Source organism: Pelodiscus sinensis, chromosome 4 (genome assembly GCF_049634645.1).
Source record: "Pelodiscus sinensis isolate JC-2024 chromosome 4, ASM4963464v1, whole genome shotgun sequence".
Lineage (NCBI taxonomy): Eukaryota > Metazoa > Chordata > Testudines > Trionychidae > Pelodiscus > Pelodiscus sinensis.
The window spans coordinates 28,040,072-28,059,873 of NC_134714.1; the positions used below are offsets into that span (position 1 = coordinate 28,040,072).

At 43.7% G+C, this 19,802-nt stretch overlaps 1 protein-coding gene, 1 long non-coding RNA gene and 1 other non-coding gene across 3 annotated transcripts; 2 read left to right on the top strand and 1 right to left on the bottom strand.

The window, feature by feature from the left end:
- Positions 1–2,501: 2,501 nt before the first annotated feature.
- Positions 2,502–11,247, bottom strand: GLRX5 (glutaredoxin 5). Its single transcript, XM_006133702.4, has 2 exons — positions 10,865–11,247; positions 2,502–3,268 (listed from the first exon to the last, which is right to left on the bottom strand). The coding sequence occupies exons 1-2, from the start codon at positions 11,175–11,177 to the stop codon at positions 3,090–3,092; spliced, it is 492 nt and encodes a 163-aa protein (XP_006133764.1). The 5' UTR covers positions 11,178–11,247; the 3' UTR covers positions 2,502–3,089.
- A 348-nt stretch (positions 11,248–11,595) lies between these two features.
- Positions 11,596–13,581, top strand: LOC142829082 (uncharacterized). Its single transcript, XR_012903312.1, has 2 exons — positions 11,596–12,943; positions 13,397–13,581. It is a non-coding gene; the product is annotated as an uncharacterized LOC142829082 (long non-coding RNA).
- On the top strand, positions 12,748–13,017 carry LOC112547525 (small Cajal body-specific RNA 13). Its single transcript, XR_003091295.1, has one exon.
- Positions 13,582–19,802: the final 6,221 nt, after the last annotated feature.

Below are 19,802 nucleotides of genomic sequence, written 5' to 3' on the forward strand. Positions count from 1 at the left end.
AATGGCCGTTCTTATGTTTTGCAGGTCCAGCTCGGCCCCCACCCTCACTTTACAGCCCCCTACAAGGTTGGAATGCCAGTACCAGCTTCCTGTTGGGGGGAAGGGGAGAGGTGAAAGCCGTGAGCCTCCTCATCAGATCCAGCTTTCAGGGAAGAAGTGGAGCTAGAAGGTGCTCCATGCACTGCAGCTTCCCTTCCGCCTGACCAATCCAGCTAATGGGATTAGTGAGAGGCCATGCCTGGGCTAATGCTGAGAGTTGCACAAAAGCAAGTTAAATGCCCCCCCCCCCACACACACACACACCGAGACCCCACACTCCCAGGTTGCTCCTGCCTCCTCCCCCTGACCAGACACTTACCCCCAGTCTCTTCCTACACCCTCCCTCACTCCTTCAACCCCTCCTGCACCACACCTCCCACCCAGATCCTGCACCCATCCCTATCCCACGCACTGGCAGTTATGTCCCACACACTTAACCTCTCATTTCTGGTCCCACCCCAGAGCCTAAGGGGCCCACAAAAATCCACTAACCCTGGAACCTCAGAAAAGTTATTCTGGCCTGAGGCCTTGAACTTCAGTCCTCCCTACCCCTTCCCTCACCGTGGGACTGGAGCACCAGGGATGTGAGGTGTTCCAATGCAGCAGCGGTAGGGGTGGGGGGTGTACATAATTGAGGGTTGGGGTTTTTTGTAGGGATTTTTTTTACTTCTCCATTACTGATTTTTCTGTGGGTCAGTGGCAGGCTCCATTAATATGGACGTGCTATCTCGGTCTCAGAGCTCAAGGAAGCACTCTGGGGAACTGCAGGAAGCCTGCTGGAGAACAATTAGTTTGAATTAGCAGCACCACAGCATCCACTTGAACATTATTTCAGACTTAAAAGTTTGGGAATAGCATTATTCCTCATAAAAAGCAGGACTACAGAGTTCAAATTCCAGAGCCCCTTGTTCTGGAATAATAGGCTGAGTAGTGTGAACGCATCACTTATAAATTCGAGCTGGGGGGGGTTGCTAGCTTCAGACTAAGGTCCTAGTGTAGACCAGACCTCAATGTCCTCTCCATCTTCACATGCAGAGTTCTTTAAAGGACAATGTCTGTCTTAACAGGTGTTGTCTTTTCCTGAATATTCTTATTTGTTTTTAAGAATAGGGTATGTTCCCACTCCATAGCTTAACATTTCCTTGCTTGGCTCTCTGCATTATAAAGGCCTTGACTGGCTTCCTCATGCTAGCTATTCCGGGGTCTACCATTCCTAGGCTTAAGCCTTTACTACCTATTTTACTAAGGTTACCACATTTTCCACCTGGAAAAGTTTTACCTCCAAAGCTGCCAGGTTCTCTTTTGATGAAATTCTCCTCTGTGATGTCACTGCTAGGGCAGAAGACATAGCCCTCTGTCTCAGCAGCCTTGTTCTGAGGCTACTCCTAATACTTCTATTAAGTTCATTTTAATCTACATCAACTTCTTCATAATAAAACATGCTGAAGGGAGATATTAATCAGCCAAGGTCTAAATAGAGGCAAATAAAAGTCAACCTCCTCCACAAAGAAACAAAACCAATCTGCTTTCCACCCCATACACACTATTTCAAAATAACTACTCCCCAGAGTCATTCACAGTAATTACTCCCCAGTGCTTCCTGGGGTAGTGCATCCACATTAAGGGAGCCTGCCTCGAACTAATTTCGAGGCTTCCCTGTAGTGTGGGCACACTATTTTGAAATAATTTCCTAGTGTAGACATGCCCATAAAAGACCAACAGACTTTTTGAACATAGCTTTTGTGGGTGAAAAACACTTTGGATCTGACAAAATGGATGTTATCCAAGAAAGACTAACAGATTTTTGGGGGCATACGTTTTAAGATGCCACAGAACTCCGTGGTTTTTGGAGAATAATGCAGACAATAATTCAATCTCAAGATAATTATTTTTCAGGTAATTTGCTCAATCCATAAGCAAATGCTACTTTTACTCAAAACTAAATAGCAGCCAGTCTTGAGAGACTACTAAATTTAAATTGCTATTTTTTTCAGATATACTCTATGACTATTTTTATTTGTTGGAACATTGGAGTTTCACACTTCACAGAAAACAGAAAAAAATCCAGTGAACAAGTCTGCCATCTCCCTAGGAGATTAGGTACTAGTACAGATGAGCACAAACAAATGAACTGTTTCTTTTATTTCATATTTAAAGACCACACCCTTGTGGCACAGCAGTCAAGTAGGAATGAATCTTTGTCAATGTAAAGCTAGGGAGTGAAGCTGTTGACAAGTACTACTACAAGATTACATTCATGGTTCCAAAGTTATTCCCCTCTCTTGTCCAGAAGGAAAAAAGTTACAGAATGTCCATTTCTGAACACTGATAATGGAGAGTGAAATTTGATTAAGCGTAACAACTGAGGCCATTTTTGGCAGAGGGAGAATAGAAAATGGCTTTAAACCCTTTTAATCACAACCTACAATTTGGGAAACAAAGCAATAACAACCACAAGATAATTAGTTTTTGTTAGTGTATTTATTTTCACCTGTAGTAGATCACTTCTCACTATTTTCTTCTAGTTTGTTAGAAAAAGATTTGTAGGTTACATAAGTGCACAAGTTTACAGGTTCCCAAGAAATCCTATGTTCAAGTGTTTCACAGAATGACAGCGGTTATTTGATAGCTTTTTCAAGAACAGCAAAAAAGCTAAGGACACTATCTACATAGGTTTATATATCAAAGCACAAACCAAGTGATATACACAGAAGAGCCATAAAAATAATTTTCTACAATCTTTCATTTACTCCTGCCTCAGGCAAGAAGAATTAACACAAGTAAAGTAGTCCGCTTGTCTACTTCAGTTCCACAGACATTTGAATTACAGTGCAGTGGTTATAATCAAATTTTCACAACAGAACACCCTTAAACCAAAATACCAGAAATACTGTACCATGAGCTATTTGTTTTCTGATAGACAAACAGTGTCAGTTCAAAAAAATGCCTCCTTTCAGATAATCCATAAGGCTTTTCTGGTCATAAGTAATTGTGTAAGATCTTGTTTATCATAGTCCCAGCATCTTTAAAAATGAAATATCTTGCTTGTTTTATTTTGTGTCTTGGTCTTTTTCTGCATCCAGAAGTGCAGAGCGGATTCCCAACTTCTTAAGTTCTTCCACTAGGTCTCCATTCTGATGCATCTGAAGGAGTATGTCACAGCCACCAACAAATTCACCGTTAAGGTATACTTGCGGGATGGTAGGCCAGTTGGAGTAGTTTTTAATTCCTGTACCAGAAAATAAATAAAAAGATTAAATCAATTGTTTTCAAATAGGCTGGAATTCATGAAAAGTAAGAGGAATCACTTCAGCAGCATGCAGATTTTAATATTCTCATTTCTTTCTCTTTGAGGCTGCAGGTCTTGTGTACTACAGAACAGTCATAAGAATTAACCATATTCCATTACACTTTTTTAGTTTTGTTTGGGCTTCCACCTAGAGCTATAAATTTGACACACATTAGTTCAATTCTAAGTGTGACTCTTAAAGAGCAGCTGTGCAAGTAACATGCTTGAGTTCTGGGAACGAGAGAAGATTACTAAAAGCAGTGGCTCTCAATCTTTCCAGGTGGTTCTAGTCCTTTCAGGAGCGTAATTTGTCTTGAGTACTCCCAAGTTTCACCTCATTTAAAGATTACTTGATTGCAAAATCAGACATAAAAATACAGAAGTGTCATGCCACATTATTACTGAAAAAATTCTCACTCATTTTTACAATAAAATTATAAATCAATTGGAGTATTAAATATTGTACTTGCAGTTTGGTGTCTAGTATAGGATGTCAGATAGTGTAACTGAATAGTCATTTAAAACCCAGCTTTCCCACATAGGGATGCAATAGTGTAGTCGATAACTGATAAGCAAGAGCTTATCGGTTAATGCTACAGACCACATGCATTTCTCCACCCCTCCTCCCCCTGTAAATTTTTAGCAGGCTGGCCAGCAGCCCAGCTCAGTCCTGGCTTGCAAAAAGTTTGGGAGCTACCCATGCTGTAGCTCTGCGTTTAAAGTATATCATGCCAGATCTGGGAGTTCAGACCCCCATTAGAGAGGGGCTGCTGCCACTCTGCACTGCTTCCTCTTTATCAGAGGCAGCAGCACAGGATGACAGGCAGCCAGTCTGTGAGGGTAACTGGTTTTTAAACTGGCTCCCCTCATGGACCAGCTCCCTTCTGGCACCCAGCACTGCTGCCTCTGATACAGTGGCAGCAGCGCAGAATGGCTCTCCGGGAGTGAAGGCTAGAGTACACTGGCTGTCAGACCCGCCCCTGGGAACTACTGAATAGTCAAGTAACCGATAAGAAATGAGGTTACTCAACTATTCAATTAACTGATATTTAACATCCCTATTCCCATGCAGACCAGAGGGATACAGAGACAGCAGCACAGGGTAGCAGCAGCCTCTGTCCGTGGGGCAGTTCAAGCTGCTGTGGACAGAGGCTTCTTCGTGGCAGTCTCCCCTCTCTTCTCACCCCAGCCTGCTGCCTCTGATAGGAGCCAGTGCTGCCTCACCTTCCCGTCCTCTGTGCTACTGCTGCCTCTGTCTACTTGCCCCACCACTGCCTCTGTAGAAGGCAGGAAAGGGTGGGCCAGGCGAATCCAGAGCCAGCATGTGCCGAGAGCCGGCTTAAAAGCCTGCTTCCCATGCATATTAGCTCCTACCTGCCCCCTTCTCTCTATGCACTGCTGCCTCTCTATCAGATGCTGCAGCGCCAGGGTAGAGTGAGAAGCCTGCTTAAAGCCAGCTCTCCATTGGCACTGGCTCCTGCCTCTGATACACAGCTTTTTATGTAACCTATTGTAAAACTAGGCAAATATCTAGATAAGGCAACGCACAACATGGAAGACCTCCTTGTAACCCCAGCAGTATGCGTACCCCTCATTGAGAACCATTATTCTCAAGTGACTAATTTGGCAAATTAAAGAAACCTTTAAACGTGTCCAGTACTGTTTGTATGGGGAATTTAATTACAATAACTTGTGTATTCTCCACGAGGAGTTTTAATAATCCCATATTCTTACCGCCTTTGTACAGAACCATTTGTTACTGCAAATTCATTTGCTAGATAACTTGTCCTCTAACTGTCCTTGAATTTCTGAACGCTTTATCTTTCATGGGCAGATGTTGAAATTCATGGAAGGGGCACAAGATGTAGCTTGCACCTAAAGCACACTACAGAAATGTGCCTCGCATCACGAGTTCAGAAATAAATACTCAATCTGCTACAATTAACCATTATGAAAAGCTATGTAGACTAAGCTCTCATTCCCCAGTTTGAAAACCACTGTGCTAAGCAGACCTCCCCCCAAGTGCAAGCTAACAAAATACTGACTGAAATATATTAAGGCCAAGTAGTACACAACATGGGAAAACTTACTCTCCCCATATTACAGAAGGACTAAAAAGTACTAAAACAATTTTTCAAACGGCAACAATAAACCAAGATACCAACTTAATTGCAGATCTATCCTTATGAACAGATTGTATTCTATAATTGCAGTTAAACAGTGGAATCAAATTAAGTCTTTTCCACATAATTTCTGACATACGTACCTTAAAAGTTCTTTAGAAATTATAGGACCTTTTGTGTTTCATAATTACTACAAATTTGAACTTGACAATAAAAAAGTGCTATCAAAAGTGTACATTATGGAATATTCCTAATGGCTGTTAAAGGTGTCTCCCAAATGATACTGGATCAAGCTAAACAATCTTAAACTGTTCTTTCCAACTGGGGGGAGGGGGGAGAGAAACACATTCCCTATCCAAACTTCCATCTCATGTAGCTGCCAAGGATGTTAAAATGTGTTTAATTTTGTAAATGTGTAACTGTTGAAATTAACAGTGTTTACAAGTGGGGAAACGGGGCGTGGGGGAGGTGTTTTCAGGAGCTAGTACACACAGGGATCCAGTTTTTAAAATCTGTCCCCAGCTGCTCCCCACATGCACCGGCTCCCACCACTCTCCCCTACCTCTGATACAGAGGCAGCAGGGCTGCATGTAACTGTTCACATGATTAATCAGTGAGCCTGGTTACACGTTCACATCCCTAGTAACTACTATAATAAATTTTAATTTCTACATCAGTAAGTGCATTGTTTTCTTATTTCTAATCAAATTATCCAATTCCCCTTACTCCCTTTTAAATATATATTTAAGTACGGAAGTAAGTGCTCAAATTCCAACAATATGAGATTATGGTTGGAACGGTCAACAATGCAGACACAGAAAGCTAATCTCATCAAACCTAATTCTTTAGAAACGTCATCTTGAGGTTTGTTACAGCTAACATTGTAATGTGCTCACATTTTAAAGCATAATTTTATCTATAAATAGCTCCTTTACCCTAGTACATGGGTTATTTCACTTCAGATGAAAGTGCAGAACACAGGCATTCCCCTCCATATATTTCTAATTTCCTACTGCATGCAGAATTTTTTTCCTATGACAGTTCTTTACACCTATATCCTATTTCTTCTTAATTCTTTCCTTTTAAGGCTGTCTACAGAAAAATGATCCGTCTCAGTGCAACTTTTTGCTATGAAATACCTTGCAGCTTTATTGTCCAGATATTTCATAATAAAAACTGGACAGATGAAGAGAAAGCAGGCATTTGTGATGCATGCATTTCTGCCATCATCTAGGTAAAAACAGCTGTATGTAGGTTTCCAAATTATGCAAACATTTAGTGTATGCCAACTAGGGATGCAAAATCCCATTGAATTAGTTAACTGCTTAAACATTACATTTAACTGGTTAATCAATTAAAAGGGGGCACAGGCAGGAGGACAAACTCCAGCCCCAGTGGGAAGGGATGCCTCCAGCCAGGCTGGAACAACCCCTGCCTATTGGGTGTCCAGGCCTGCCAAAGAGAGAGGCTGCTCTGGACGACTGGAGCAGACCCTGTCTATAGCAGGCCCCGTTAAGGGTGGTGCTTACCGGTTAACCTTCCACATCCCTCACGCCAACAATGTCACCCTGGATATTTCATCCTGACATAAGAGACACGATCACTTATTTCACCTTAACTGCACATTTATTCTTTTAAAAAAAAAGGTAGGTAAATGTAAACAGTGTTAAAAGTTAGTATTAAATACAGTTGCACTAATGATGCTATATCTTGTATCGTGTTAAATAAAAGCTTAAGTATTTTATAAACAGCAGGAAAGTCTTTACAGAATCAGTTCCAGGAAGGCAACCCAGCTCAGCCCCAGCTTGCACTAGGTCCGGGAGCTACTCCCACTGCAACTCTGCAGTTTAAATGTAGTAGGAGCCTGGCTGCCTGCCCGCCCAGATCTTACAACGTTTAAACTGCAAAGCCACAGTGGGAGTAGCTCTTGGACCTGACACGAGCCAGGACTGAGTGCTTCTTCAAATTCTATCGACTACACGATTAGTGAATTACCTGCCTCTTAACATCTTTAAAGGATACAATACACTAACGTCTCCTCTTACCAAAGGGGAAAAGTAGTAAACTTTCATCATATTGTTTTGAATGCGTCATACCTATTGTTCAATCCCCAGCTTAAATAAACTCTGTGGATCATTACACAATTAACTACTGACTTGTTCAGGGTTCATGAAGGAAACCCAGGCTGCATGTTATTTTGAATTACCAATTTATTAATTTACATGGAAAAATTAAATCTGTGTATTCTAAGAAAATGGAGAGATGTACCACAGTTTTAAATTTTATTAAAAACCTAAAAATTTTAACTGTCTCAATAACAAAAATAATGTAAAATAAACTTCTACATTATATTCAAGCTCTTTTGATATTAGTTAGCGATGTTAAAAATTGCTTAATAGGGTAACTGTTTAACCACAGAAAATCTCAGAGGAGACACAGTTACTCACAGCAAAGCTTCCCCAGGGAGCAAAGCTGGCAGTGAAGCCTCCACCCTCGGAATGATGCCAGCAACCCTTGCCTGCGCAGCTCCCAGAGATATGGCTTCACTGAGTGTAATCAACACCGTTAATCTTAAGTGTTTAGTTGTTTACACTCAAACCTCCCCAGAATTAATATTTTACTTTAATTTTAGTGAGATGTCATAAAACTGAAAAGCAGTTTGAAAAAAAAAATGAAGACCAGTTATCGATATCAAATTTTCAACTAAAAACAAAGAATGTAGCAGAAGCCCAAATGCAAGGACAAAAGGAAGCAGGGGAAGCAGAGATAGAAATAATCCATCAGTTGGATCTAAATATACAAGTAAAGTATTCAAATACCTATTTCACCAAAACACACTGTAAGTGTGGCACTACCAAGGCTTACTATGATTACACTTGTAGGCCTGTTTTCAAGGGAAAATATCCCACTTCACAATTACTATTCAAATAATCCCAAGAGATTTTAGCACTAAGCTAAGCATGTTCAAAAGGGAAACAAACAGAAAGAAGTTTCATGTGATCGAACTAACAAGCTCCTAGAAGGAAAAGTCCTGAGCAGTCAATACTGATTCACAGTACATTAAGTTCACAGTGTTAGTTTTAAAACTTTCAGTGTCAAACACTCCTTAAAAACAGAGATTGTATTGTGGGCCATTTCACATTCCATTCATACTTTCCGTAATAACCTCACAACATTCCTGAGGCAACAAAAGAAAGTAATGTAATGACATTTTGGTTGCCTTTTAAAACAACTGAGCATCTCAACAATAGCAGAAAGCAAAGGATGTCAGTTCTTGGAAACCACTGTATTCTGGTGATGGCTAGAAAGCTGGTAGTCACAGAAAATATTAACTAATACTGAAGTACAGAAAAGTATTTACATGCTTTCCCGACACATACAATTTACATATTCATCTGTGCCTTCTGCTTTAACACCAACAACTGAAATCCCAATTCTCGGACATATCTAATTAGTGTAAAACAAGAAAAAAAAAGATTTCAAATGAAAAGTATTAGTAGCTGATAAAATTCTAGGGGCAAGAGAGGGAAAGAGCAGCCACATAAGGGATCAGACTAGTGGCTTATAACATCTTCAGGTTTGGTATTCTCTCTCAGAGCAGCCAATACCAATTGCTCCAATAGAAGGTGCAAGAATTCTCATAAAATATACTTACAGACTAACGTAGCTTTAGGGGCAATGTCTGTTGGTTGGTGAATGTTTTAAATGCTGAGGCATGAAAATTTAGGCTGATTTTTTTCCAGCTTTATCGTGGAATTGTAGGGACTATAAGAGACCTTGAGAGGACTTCTAGTTCAGTTCCCTGCATTCAAGGCAGGACAAAGTATTATCATCCATCTCTGTTAGCTATATAAATATCTACCATTCTTCATAATCATCATCATCTATAAGTGATAGGGAGTATAATACAAGCTAAAATAGAATTATCCCTAAACAAAATATCTTCCAAAACTACTGGGATGAAATGTCAATAGCTGTTTATAGCCTGACCGTTGTTTTGCAGCTCTCCTGATCTTAAAGAGTGTAGAACCAAAATGAGATGCCATCAATCATAACTTCTGAATTGTGCCACCTCCGACTGAAATTTCACCAAAGTAAGAGGCCACACTGGAAGTTTCTAAGAGCTTGGAGGACTGCAAATAGATGCCATGAAAAGAACAGAGCATATAATGTAACAACTCAAATTAAGACCTGAGCTCAAACAAGTGAAGATAATATAAGCCTTGTCTATCTTGCATGAGCCAACATTGTTCTTTCACCACTTACTGTTGCTCCACTCACGTATATGATTAGCAGTGTTCTAGCAAGATGACACCTACTTCTTCAGGTGATGATTTTGACTAATTACTGTTCTACCTGAAACGGTCAGGATTTTTATAGCTGAGTCACAAAATATTCCTGTACTCCATTGCTACTGGCATACACCATGTTTTAAGTATTCTAGTTATTTTAAAAAGTCCATAATTAAAAACATTTAAATGTGTAAAATAAGGCAGAATTTGTTTATACTCTCCATTTTCCCTTAATATATAGTACTTCCACCATTATCTGTAACAACGAGCACAGGTCTCATCGAGGATCTTTCTTTCAGAAAAAAAAGATAAAGGAGGCAATCTGCAAGCAAACAAGCCAAATCACTAGGCTGCTCCGACCAAGATAAAGAATCATGCCAAAGCTTATCATCTCTGTGTGGGCCTCACCTTTTAATCAGTGAACACAGCTGTGACTCTCTGGGATTATCCCAACTGGAAATATGGTGAACCAAGATCACTAGTATATGAAAAAGTCATGCCAGGATGACGTTTTCCAACAATATGCAGTGTACAGTTTAGCCAATAGCTATACAGTGGGTACATTCTATTTGACAAGGTAGACGTGATTTAGAAAGATTAAAATGACATTGTCTGAGTTAAGTATGCAGATACATTTTATTTCTGTTTTACAAAAATGTCAGCGCCATAGAGTTCAGGGGATCTTAGAAGTCATTAGATTCTGGTCACAAAACCTCTTTGGGTCCTTCAGATAATCCCAGCACAAGACCACCTATCCGTAGCAGACTCACGGACAGAATCCAGGTCCCTGACTCCCAGTCCCAAGATGATACTTCCGCTACAAGTGACAGTTTGAGCGACTCCCCAGATGGGCTACAGCCGGGGCCACTAAGGAATGTGACACGGAGGGAGGCTGGCCCAGGATCTCAGCCTCTTGTGACTTTCTTACTCGCAACAAGCACTTCGGGCCTGATGGCTCAGAGCTGCTGAGGCTCGGCGAGAAAAACAAACCCCTTCGGGGTGTGTACATGGACCGTACCTGCCTCCCCCCATTGAGTCCCCTCCAGCGTATGGCCGGGGGAGGGGGCTCTGCCTCCCCGCAGCCTCCTAGGGGAAGGGTCTTTCCCCACCCGGGCGCTAACCTTGCCGGAGGTCGGGGTCCTGCAGCACGTCGTAGGCCTGGTAGTCCTGCACCCCGTGGAGGCGCAGGATCTGCACCACGGCGTTGCTGAAGCCGCACAGGGGCTGGGCCGGGTTGCCCTTCATGAACACGACCACGGGGTGCGCCCGCACCAGGCGCTCCACCGACTCCCGCGACCCCCGGTCTCCCTCGCCGCCCCCGCCAGGGGAGGAGCCGGCCCCGGCCGCGGCCTGGCTGAAGGGGCGCACGCCCCAACGCAGCGGGGCGCTACGCAACAGCGAGGCCGCGCGCAGCCAGCACAAAGAACCGCTCATCGCCGCCCTTGCCTAGCGGCTGCCGCTCACACCAAGACACAGAGCGCGCCGGCCCGCCTTCCAATCCGTTCCTCCTTCCCATTGGGTAGAGCGGACAAACGTCACGGGTAGCTTCGCCCACAGATGGCTAGAAATGCTTGTCAATCCACATCCGTACCAGTAGAGTGCATTAGAGACCTTGTCTGTCCCGCCCACCGGTTCAAGGGCCTTCCTCTTTATTGGCAGAGCCTCGGATCACACGGCAGACCGTGTGTGGATTGAAAGAGCTGTCATGCGTCCGAGCAAACCAATAATATGCCCGCACAGACGGATGGGCCCGGCCACTGCATTGTGACTCCGCCTCTTCTGCATTGCTATTGGCTGAGCTAGTAGGGGGCTAGAGAGGGTCTCTTTGTGGCTTTTTCCGCTTCCGGTGAGTTGGGGCTGGGTGAGCTGTAGGGCGCTGGGGGCCTCTCGGAGGTTAGAGCCGCGCGGATCGGTTGGGGCGAGCGCGGGATTCCCGCGTTGCTCCCCAGAGCGTGGAGCGTTGCGGGCGCACAGCGGGTCTTGCTGGGAGCTGCCGCGCCCTGCTCGGCCCGGGGGTCGGTTCGCCCCGGGGCTGCAGCGAGCAGGCGTGGGCGGGCCGCGGTTGCTGGCCCGAGTCCCAGCGGGTCGGTCACTGTCTCCCAGCCGTGCGGCTCCCCGAAGGCCGGCTGGGGCTGTTCCCTCAGGCTCGCTCACAGCGCCCCTCTGCCTGCGCCCGAGGCAGCCCGGCAGTAGCGGCCCTGCGGAGAGGCTGCTCCGTCCCCCGCTGCCGAGTGAGAAGCAGCAAAGCGGGACTAGAACAGCTTCTAACCAGCTCCCGCGTGTCGCTGTCAGATCTAGCCATCACCTGCGTGGGCAGGACTCCCGCAGCAGAGGGTGTCATTCGCGGCTCGGTGGTGGGAGGGCTGGTAGCCTTGTTCGTGCCTGGTAAAGGGACACATGGTGCCTGTAGCTGTTGAAACCGGGGTAGGCAATCTGCAGACCATCCGGGTTCTACGTGTGGACCCTGAGACATTTTGTTTACTGTTGGCCACATGTAAGGCTACCAGATTCTGCTGGTTTCTGTCCATGTCATTTTTTTCCCCTACCTGCATTAAAGTGACACCTGAAACAAGGCACGTGTGAAGTGGGATGCCTGTTGATTGCATACAACGTTGTGAGAGCTCTGCGTTCCTTCTGTGTCCAATCATAGCACTGCCATAGTTCATTTAGCACCGCCCGCATATTCTACATAACCAAGGGACTTTAGCAAACTTACCCTATCACTGGAGAGTGTCTTGATTACGACAGTCTAGTAGTAGCTCACTGAGATGGAGGGCCATTCATGTGGTCTGCTCACTAGCCTCGGTTGCCTGTCAGTGAGTCTTAAAACCTAAATCTTAGGGTGTAATTTTAACGTCACTGAAGTGATTTAGGTAATTAAGTCTCTGCTTTTACAAATGGGTTGGGTACTTAGATGTCTGGATTCTATGGATTTTTTTAGCTTTGAAGTGTTTTAACTAACACTTGAAAATTTTACCCACAATTTTCTGAGTTTTGCTTGGGATGTCTGTGGTCTTGGAGCTGCTCTTGGTTGTTTGTACTCAGGGCTTACCAGACTTACAGAAAGAACATCTGCTAGAGGAAGCCGAGGCGTGCCTGTAAGAGTAATAGCAGAACCATGTGCAATATTCCTCTGACAGTCATAATTCTGTTGCCACGGAGATAATGACTTATTCCATGTCATTATCCATCTACCAACAGTAAGAGTAATGTTGCAGTCTGATATTGTTTAGTAAATACCAGTTTTTGCTGAACACTAAAAACTGCTATAAACATTCAGTAGATTCCTCCAAACTTGTTCTTACTAAAATTATATTTGGAGTTTGGTACAGGAACTTGGGCTATGTTGTTTATTGGAGGGCTTGTATAACAATAATCCTTTGAAATAATACTTCTCTCTTATATGTTTGATTTAAAAAAACCCCACAAACTTGAAACAGAATAAGATCCGTTAGCTATGTAGAGTAAATGCATTATCCTAGACACTTGTTTGTCTTATAAAATAGATATCAGTTAATGGCTAATGGATTTATTAGCAAGTATCTCTTCTGCCATATCACCATGACAGTCATGGCTGTTGTAATTCTCTTTTATTCAGCTGTAATCATCCTAAAATCTGAACTCATTAATAAACCTTTCTCTTTATTTTCCAGGTTAGTGATTCAAATCATCTGCTCTGAAGACTCTGAATGTGACTTCACTGGGAACTTTAAGGAAATCTGTACCCTTTAATACTGCACATGTTTCTATTGGGGAAAGCCAATCTCATCCCAATCTGAAGACCTGTAATATATAATAAAATCAATAACATTTAAATAAAGTTATAGTGCTTATACAAGTCCCTCTAATTTGTTCTTGTAATCTGAATTGGATTGCCTCTTATAACAGATACAAATCAATGTGGAAACTAGGTAACACACTTGCAGTGAAATACTTAAGATCCTTGGTTCGTGGACTGTTGACATTACTCATGTTGCATAATACAATATTATTAAATGGCACACAGCTGACCCTTATGTAACTTATGTTGGCTTCATGAGGTACAAAACTAGCAATCATAATCTCTGGTTAAATAAAAAGACTGATTGTAAGCACTTGTGAAGTATGCTAAGACTAACTAGTTACTTACTTGCATGTTTCCTTCCTTCCTTTCTTTCTTGAAAGAATACAAATGCTTTGTGCATCTCATCACACAACTATTACTAGTAAATAGAGGCTAGCATCAGTTCTAGTATTCCAGAAAACAAGTGAGAGAGGGAAGCTCATTTAAACTTCATTTTATTAATTTCTGGTATTGGAGTAACAAGTTGGAGTGGCATTTAGAACCCATCAATGCAATTATTTTTTAATCTGTTCTCCATTATGTTTTCTGAAATGTAAACAAATGACATATTGGCATTTGGTCTGTTGTTCAAAGTTCTCTTCTGAAGGATATGGAAGAAACTATCCTATAATATGGCTTGAGAATACATATAAAGGGCATGCAAGTAACTTTAATTGTTTTTAGAAGCAGAGATAGTTGAGTGTGAGCTATTTCATCTGCAAGAGGTAAAAGGCTTAAGGCAGGGATGGGGAACCTTTGTGTGGTTGAGGACTGCTGACCCACAGAAAAATCAGTTGGGGGCCACACACAAGTGAGAAGCGGGGGAAAAAAATCCTCAGAGATGCGGGCCCTGACTGAGAAGAAGAAAGTAATTCACCACATTCCCTTCCCACCTCAGAGCCTAGTGGGACCTAGGCTAGTAGATTGTGTGCTCCAGCCCTCGGGAGAGGAGCGGGGGGGGGGGAGAAACTAGAGCTCCAGTGTGGGCTCCCTAGTGCTGGGGAGAAGCCCTGAGCCTCGGGGGCTGGATCTAGACAAGCTGGGGGCCACATTTGGCCCCTGATGCTTAAATTCCCCACCCCTGGCTTAAGGCATGAAACAACTTTTGAATGTTAATCTAGTAACTACAAGAAATAAGTGGTGAGTCTTGTTTTTGGACTACTAGCTCTTAGGGACAGCAGTTATCCTTTATGGTTACATAGTGCCTAACACACAATAGCATCCTGACCTGACTACAGCTGCTAGGTGCTACTACAATACAAATGATAGCTCTAAACTAGATGCTAATAAAAATTGGCAAAATGATCTAAATATGAAATACTTCATAATTCTAATACTCAATGTTAAGTCTTTATACACACAGAGGTCTACTTGCTCTATGCCATTCTTGACTACATTTTAGGCTTCTTTGTCTAGGCCTGTTTTTAGACTCAAGTACTAAAATGGCTTGTACAAGATTTTTTCACTACATCTTAACCAGTTGTCTTTCTACAGCTGGACCACTAAAATAAATTACAGTGGGGTGTTTTCTGTAGAGGAGGAGTTCAGTTGGAGAACATAGGAGAATTGCAGTATTCTAGTTATCAAAGAAAACTGAATGAGCTTCATGAGCAGCAAACAAGTTATGGTTACGTGGTTTCTAAATGTTAGGTTTTGAAGAACAAGAAACATCAGACTAATAGGACCACCCATAGATTGTCTAGTTCATCTGCTTTTGCGGAAAAACTTGCCAGCTGTCTACACTGGCCGCTTGAATTTCCGGAAAAGCACTGACGATCTCATGTAAGATCGTCAGTGCTTTTCCGGAAATACTATGCTGCTCCCGTTCAGGCAAAAGTCTTTTTCCGAAAGACTTTTGCGCAAAAGGGCCAATGTAGGCAGCACAGTACTGTTTTCCGCAAAAAAGCCCCGATCGCGAAAATGGTGATCGGGGCTTTTTTGCGGAAAAGTGCGTCTAGATTGGCCACAGACGCTTTTCCGCAAAAAGTGCTTTTGCGGAAAAGTATCTTGCCAATCTAGACATGCTTTTCCAAAAATGCTTTTAACGGAAAAGTTTTCCGTTAAAAGCATTTTTGGAAAATCATGCCAGTGTAGACGTAGCCTCAGAGTCCTTAGGAGAAAAACCTATTATTGCTTACAGACAACCCCCTAACCTGAAACATATTCTTTCTGATAACCATGCCACATAACCACATCATAAATCTCTAGAAGCCCAGCCCTGCAACCAAAAAAGATGCGAACTCTGCCCACATATCTACACTGGTGAATTCATCACTGGAGCAAACAACATAAGCCACACAATCAAAGAGTCATTTGACTGTACATCCAGTAATTTGATCTATGCCAGTAGTGCCCCACTGTTATATATATTGGACAAACCGGACGGTCTCTGCGGGAAAGAATCAATGGACACAAATCGGATGTAAATGGAATATACAGAAGCCTGTTGGTGAGCATTTCAGCTTGCCTAACCACAGTCTGACATTCCTGCCTGTAGCTGCCTTGTCACAAACCAGCTCTACAAGCCAAATACACAGAGAAGCCCTGGAATCCCAGTTCATCCACAAATTCAATTCACACGCTAATGGACTCAATCCTGGTATGGGCTGGTGGGGACTCTACCTACTTAATAACCACTGAAGGTGCTAACAGCTCCCTGAGCGGTATCCTTCCTGTTTTTGGAATCTATCTATTGACTTTGATTTTTATCTGCTTAGGTTTAAGTACCCATTCTCTAGATACTCAATGATGCTCTGTCTCCCACTCCCCTCCCTTTTCCTTTCTCTCCCCCCTGCCCTTCCCCTCTCCTATTTATTTTGAGTTTTCATATCCCCAGCTCATAACTCCAGTCATCTGAAGAAGTGGGCTGTGCCCGTGAAAGCTCATGGTACCAGCTACGTGTTTCATTTGTCTATAAAGTGCTACTAGACAATTTGTGGTTTATTTCTGAAACGGACTAACTCGGCTACCTCCTGAAGCTCCAGCACAGCTGAGAATGCTTGCTTGGGATCACAAAAGTTTCCAGCATGGAGCATTCAAGAGACAGTGGATCTGATTGCTGGGGGGCAGAGGTTTCAGGAGACAGAGCACTGAACCAGCAAAAGAACCAGCAAAAGAAGTGCTGATACCTATGCCAAAATCATACAGGTGTTGTGGATAAGGGCAACACTAGGGTTGTACAGCAATGCCATGTGAAAATAAAGGAGCAAAGCTGGTTCTGAGCTGTTGAAGGCATACACCCCTAACCACCTGCAACCATGTTTTTATCCCACGAGGCACTGGCACCTTAGCCCAGAATTCCAATCTACTGCAGGGACTGAGGGATAGTTATCCATAGCTCCTACACTTCAGTTAGTCTATAAGGTGCCACAGGACTCCTCGCCGCTTATCCATAGCGTATCACTCCCTGAATCAATGCAACCCCTGGCAGTGAGGATATGCTTCATCAACCACTGCCACCTCATGGAGCTTCCAAATCACATTTGTTAAATCAGGTTCTCAACACGGAATTAAATAAAATTGACCTAATTTTATAGCATAGACCTGCCCAGAGCCAGGCACCTGAACTGAAAGCAGGGGACCTATCTGTCCTATGCTCTCAGTGCCTCCCCTTGTGGATTCCTGCAACATGCAGGAAGACGCTGTCTGATTCAAATGCTAGGGGAGAGGAAGAGCTGGCTCTGCAAAGGCAGGGGAGCAGATTGGGACAAGTAGGGAGACTTGTGAGGAGGAGACACAGACTGGAGAAAGAAAGAGGAAACTGGTACTGACTGAGCAAGGAGACTGGTATGGGAGCCTTGAAGAGAAAGGATGGACCAGGAACCAGAGGGGACTGACGTTGGATGAGGACTTAGGGGTGGAAGATGGGGCTAGGAACTGGTATGATAGGGCTGATGATGAACCAGTGACTGTGGAGCACGGTTGCTGACTGAGCAAAGAGATTGAGATAATGAGGTTGGGTGGGGAGGGAGGCAGTCGGAGTGGATGAATAGTTCAGGAATGAAGACTGGACCAGTGGGACTAGGGAACACAGCATGGGGAGAAAACAGATTGGATGAGGAACTGCAGAAGGGGAAACAGACTGGTTGTGTACGGAGACTTGGGAGGGGCAGGAAGAAGAAGAGGGACTGAGGGAATTGCATGAGCATACACTAATGTATATTATTCACCCTGCTGATGGGTTATTTTATTTGCTCTAGAGAGATTTGTCTGTTTGTGGAAATTTTAGAAAGATTGTCAAGGTAACCTAGAACAGTGGCTGAGTGCTATTTTATTAACATTTTTAGAAATCAAAATAGTGCTTGAGATAAAGGACAAGTTGCATTAGCTCAAAGGTAGTAGCAGACTTATAAACCTCTGTATGTGGTCTAGCCACTAGAGGGAAATAAAGAGCCACACAATTACTGAAAGTAATGCACTAACCAGCAAAACTTACTCAGATCTTCAAAGGTTCTCAGCAGTTCTAATCTCCATATGGGTCATCATTTTTAATTATGACACTGGAAAGGGCATGGTTAGATAGGCATCCTGGTATTTGTAATGCAAGAGATAAGGACTAAAAATAGTCAGAATATCCTTGGTGAAGGACTATTGTTGCCTACAAATTCTCTAAGGGGAATGTATTTTCTTGTGTGCACCAATGTGGAGGTGATGTGTGGCAGGAGGGGGGCTGCCAAAGGGTTCTGAATATGGGAGGGGGCTTATGGCTGGGGCAGAGGATTGGGGTGCAGGAGTGTGACGGCTCCAGCTGGGAGTACAGTGCTTGAATGGAGCTGGACTTGAGGGGCTCAGGGATCAGACAGCAGGTTTGGGTGTAAGGGCTCTGGTTGGAGGTGTAGGTTCAGGAGTGGAGGTGTTTAGTGCAAATGCAGAGAAGGTGGGCTCCAGCCACTATTGGGGAGGAGCTCAAGGCCGGGAGTTGGAGTGTAGGAGGGGATTCAGGCTCTGGACTGGGGGTGTTGGCTTTGGGGTGGGACCAGGGATGAGGGTTTTTGGAGCTGGAGAGTTCCCAGGCCTGGGGGGGAGGCTCAGGCTTACCTGGTGTCTCCCTGCTGGGGACAGTGAGGAAAGGCTCTTTTTTCCTGGGCACAGCAACTCCATGCTGGGGCCAACGGGGAGGGACTCCTCTCCTAAGATCCCCCTAAGCTGTGTGGTCGTGCAGCTTCCCATTAAGCCCTGTGCAGGGACTTGACAGGGCTGCAGCAGAGTGAGATATCTCTCTGCAAGCCATGAAGCTGCTGAGGCTGGCCGAGAGGGGCTCCAGCACAGAGCTGCTCTGCTGTGGGAGAGGAGACGATCCTTCCTGTTCCCAGCAGAGAGCCATCCAGGTACGCCTGAACCCTAACCCCGGCTCCAGAGCCTGCACCCCCAATCAGAGCCCCTGCATCCCAAACCTCTGTCCCAGCCCTGAGCCCCCTTTCACAATCAGAACCCCTTGGACCCACTCCTGCACATAAGAAAATTCATTCCACTTGGGGGGGGGGAGGGGAATAAGAGGGATCACTGCCTCTCACTTGGCCATGGCAGCTCCATGTCTTGGGGAGAGTATCTCTCTGTGCTGCAGGCCTGAGCCCTTGTATGGGCTTATTGGGAAGCTGCGTGACCATGCAGCTAAGGGGGAGCTTAGGGGAGGACTGAAAATTAGTTATCCTAAAGGGACACAAACATAACTTTTTTTTTAAAACTAAATTTTAAATCTAGTCCCGCAACTAAACCTACCTTTTACTCCTAGGCTGAATTTTATGGCATTACATACAATTAAATTGTATTGTATTTTTAAATGTTTTTCCCTTCCTTTTTGAAGTGGGAAAAACCCATTACTATTCTGCTGATTATTAAAATGGACTCTACATATTTTTTTCTCTAATCTCTATCACTTATAGTGATCTCAGGTGTTAACTTGGCCAACACTGTCAGAAATATACAGTTTTCATGCCAAAATGTGTGAGTTTATGTTGACAATACCCCTTTGTAGCAATAAGCTTCCTTTCTGCAAACAAATAAAGTATGTACCTGCTATACATCAACATATTTGGTTGTTTAGTGACTAGCTCAGATATAAGCTAAAAAGTAAGCACTTAAGTCATTTCTTCAGAACGGAGTTAGATCTTCATGCTGCACGAAACGGAGCACTTCCTGCAAGTTGCTGAACACCTACTCTTTTTCAAGTCAATGGGAATTGAAAAGGCAGAACGGGAAGCACTTGGCACCTTGCAGGATTGAGTACCTGACACAAG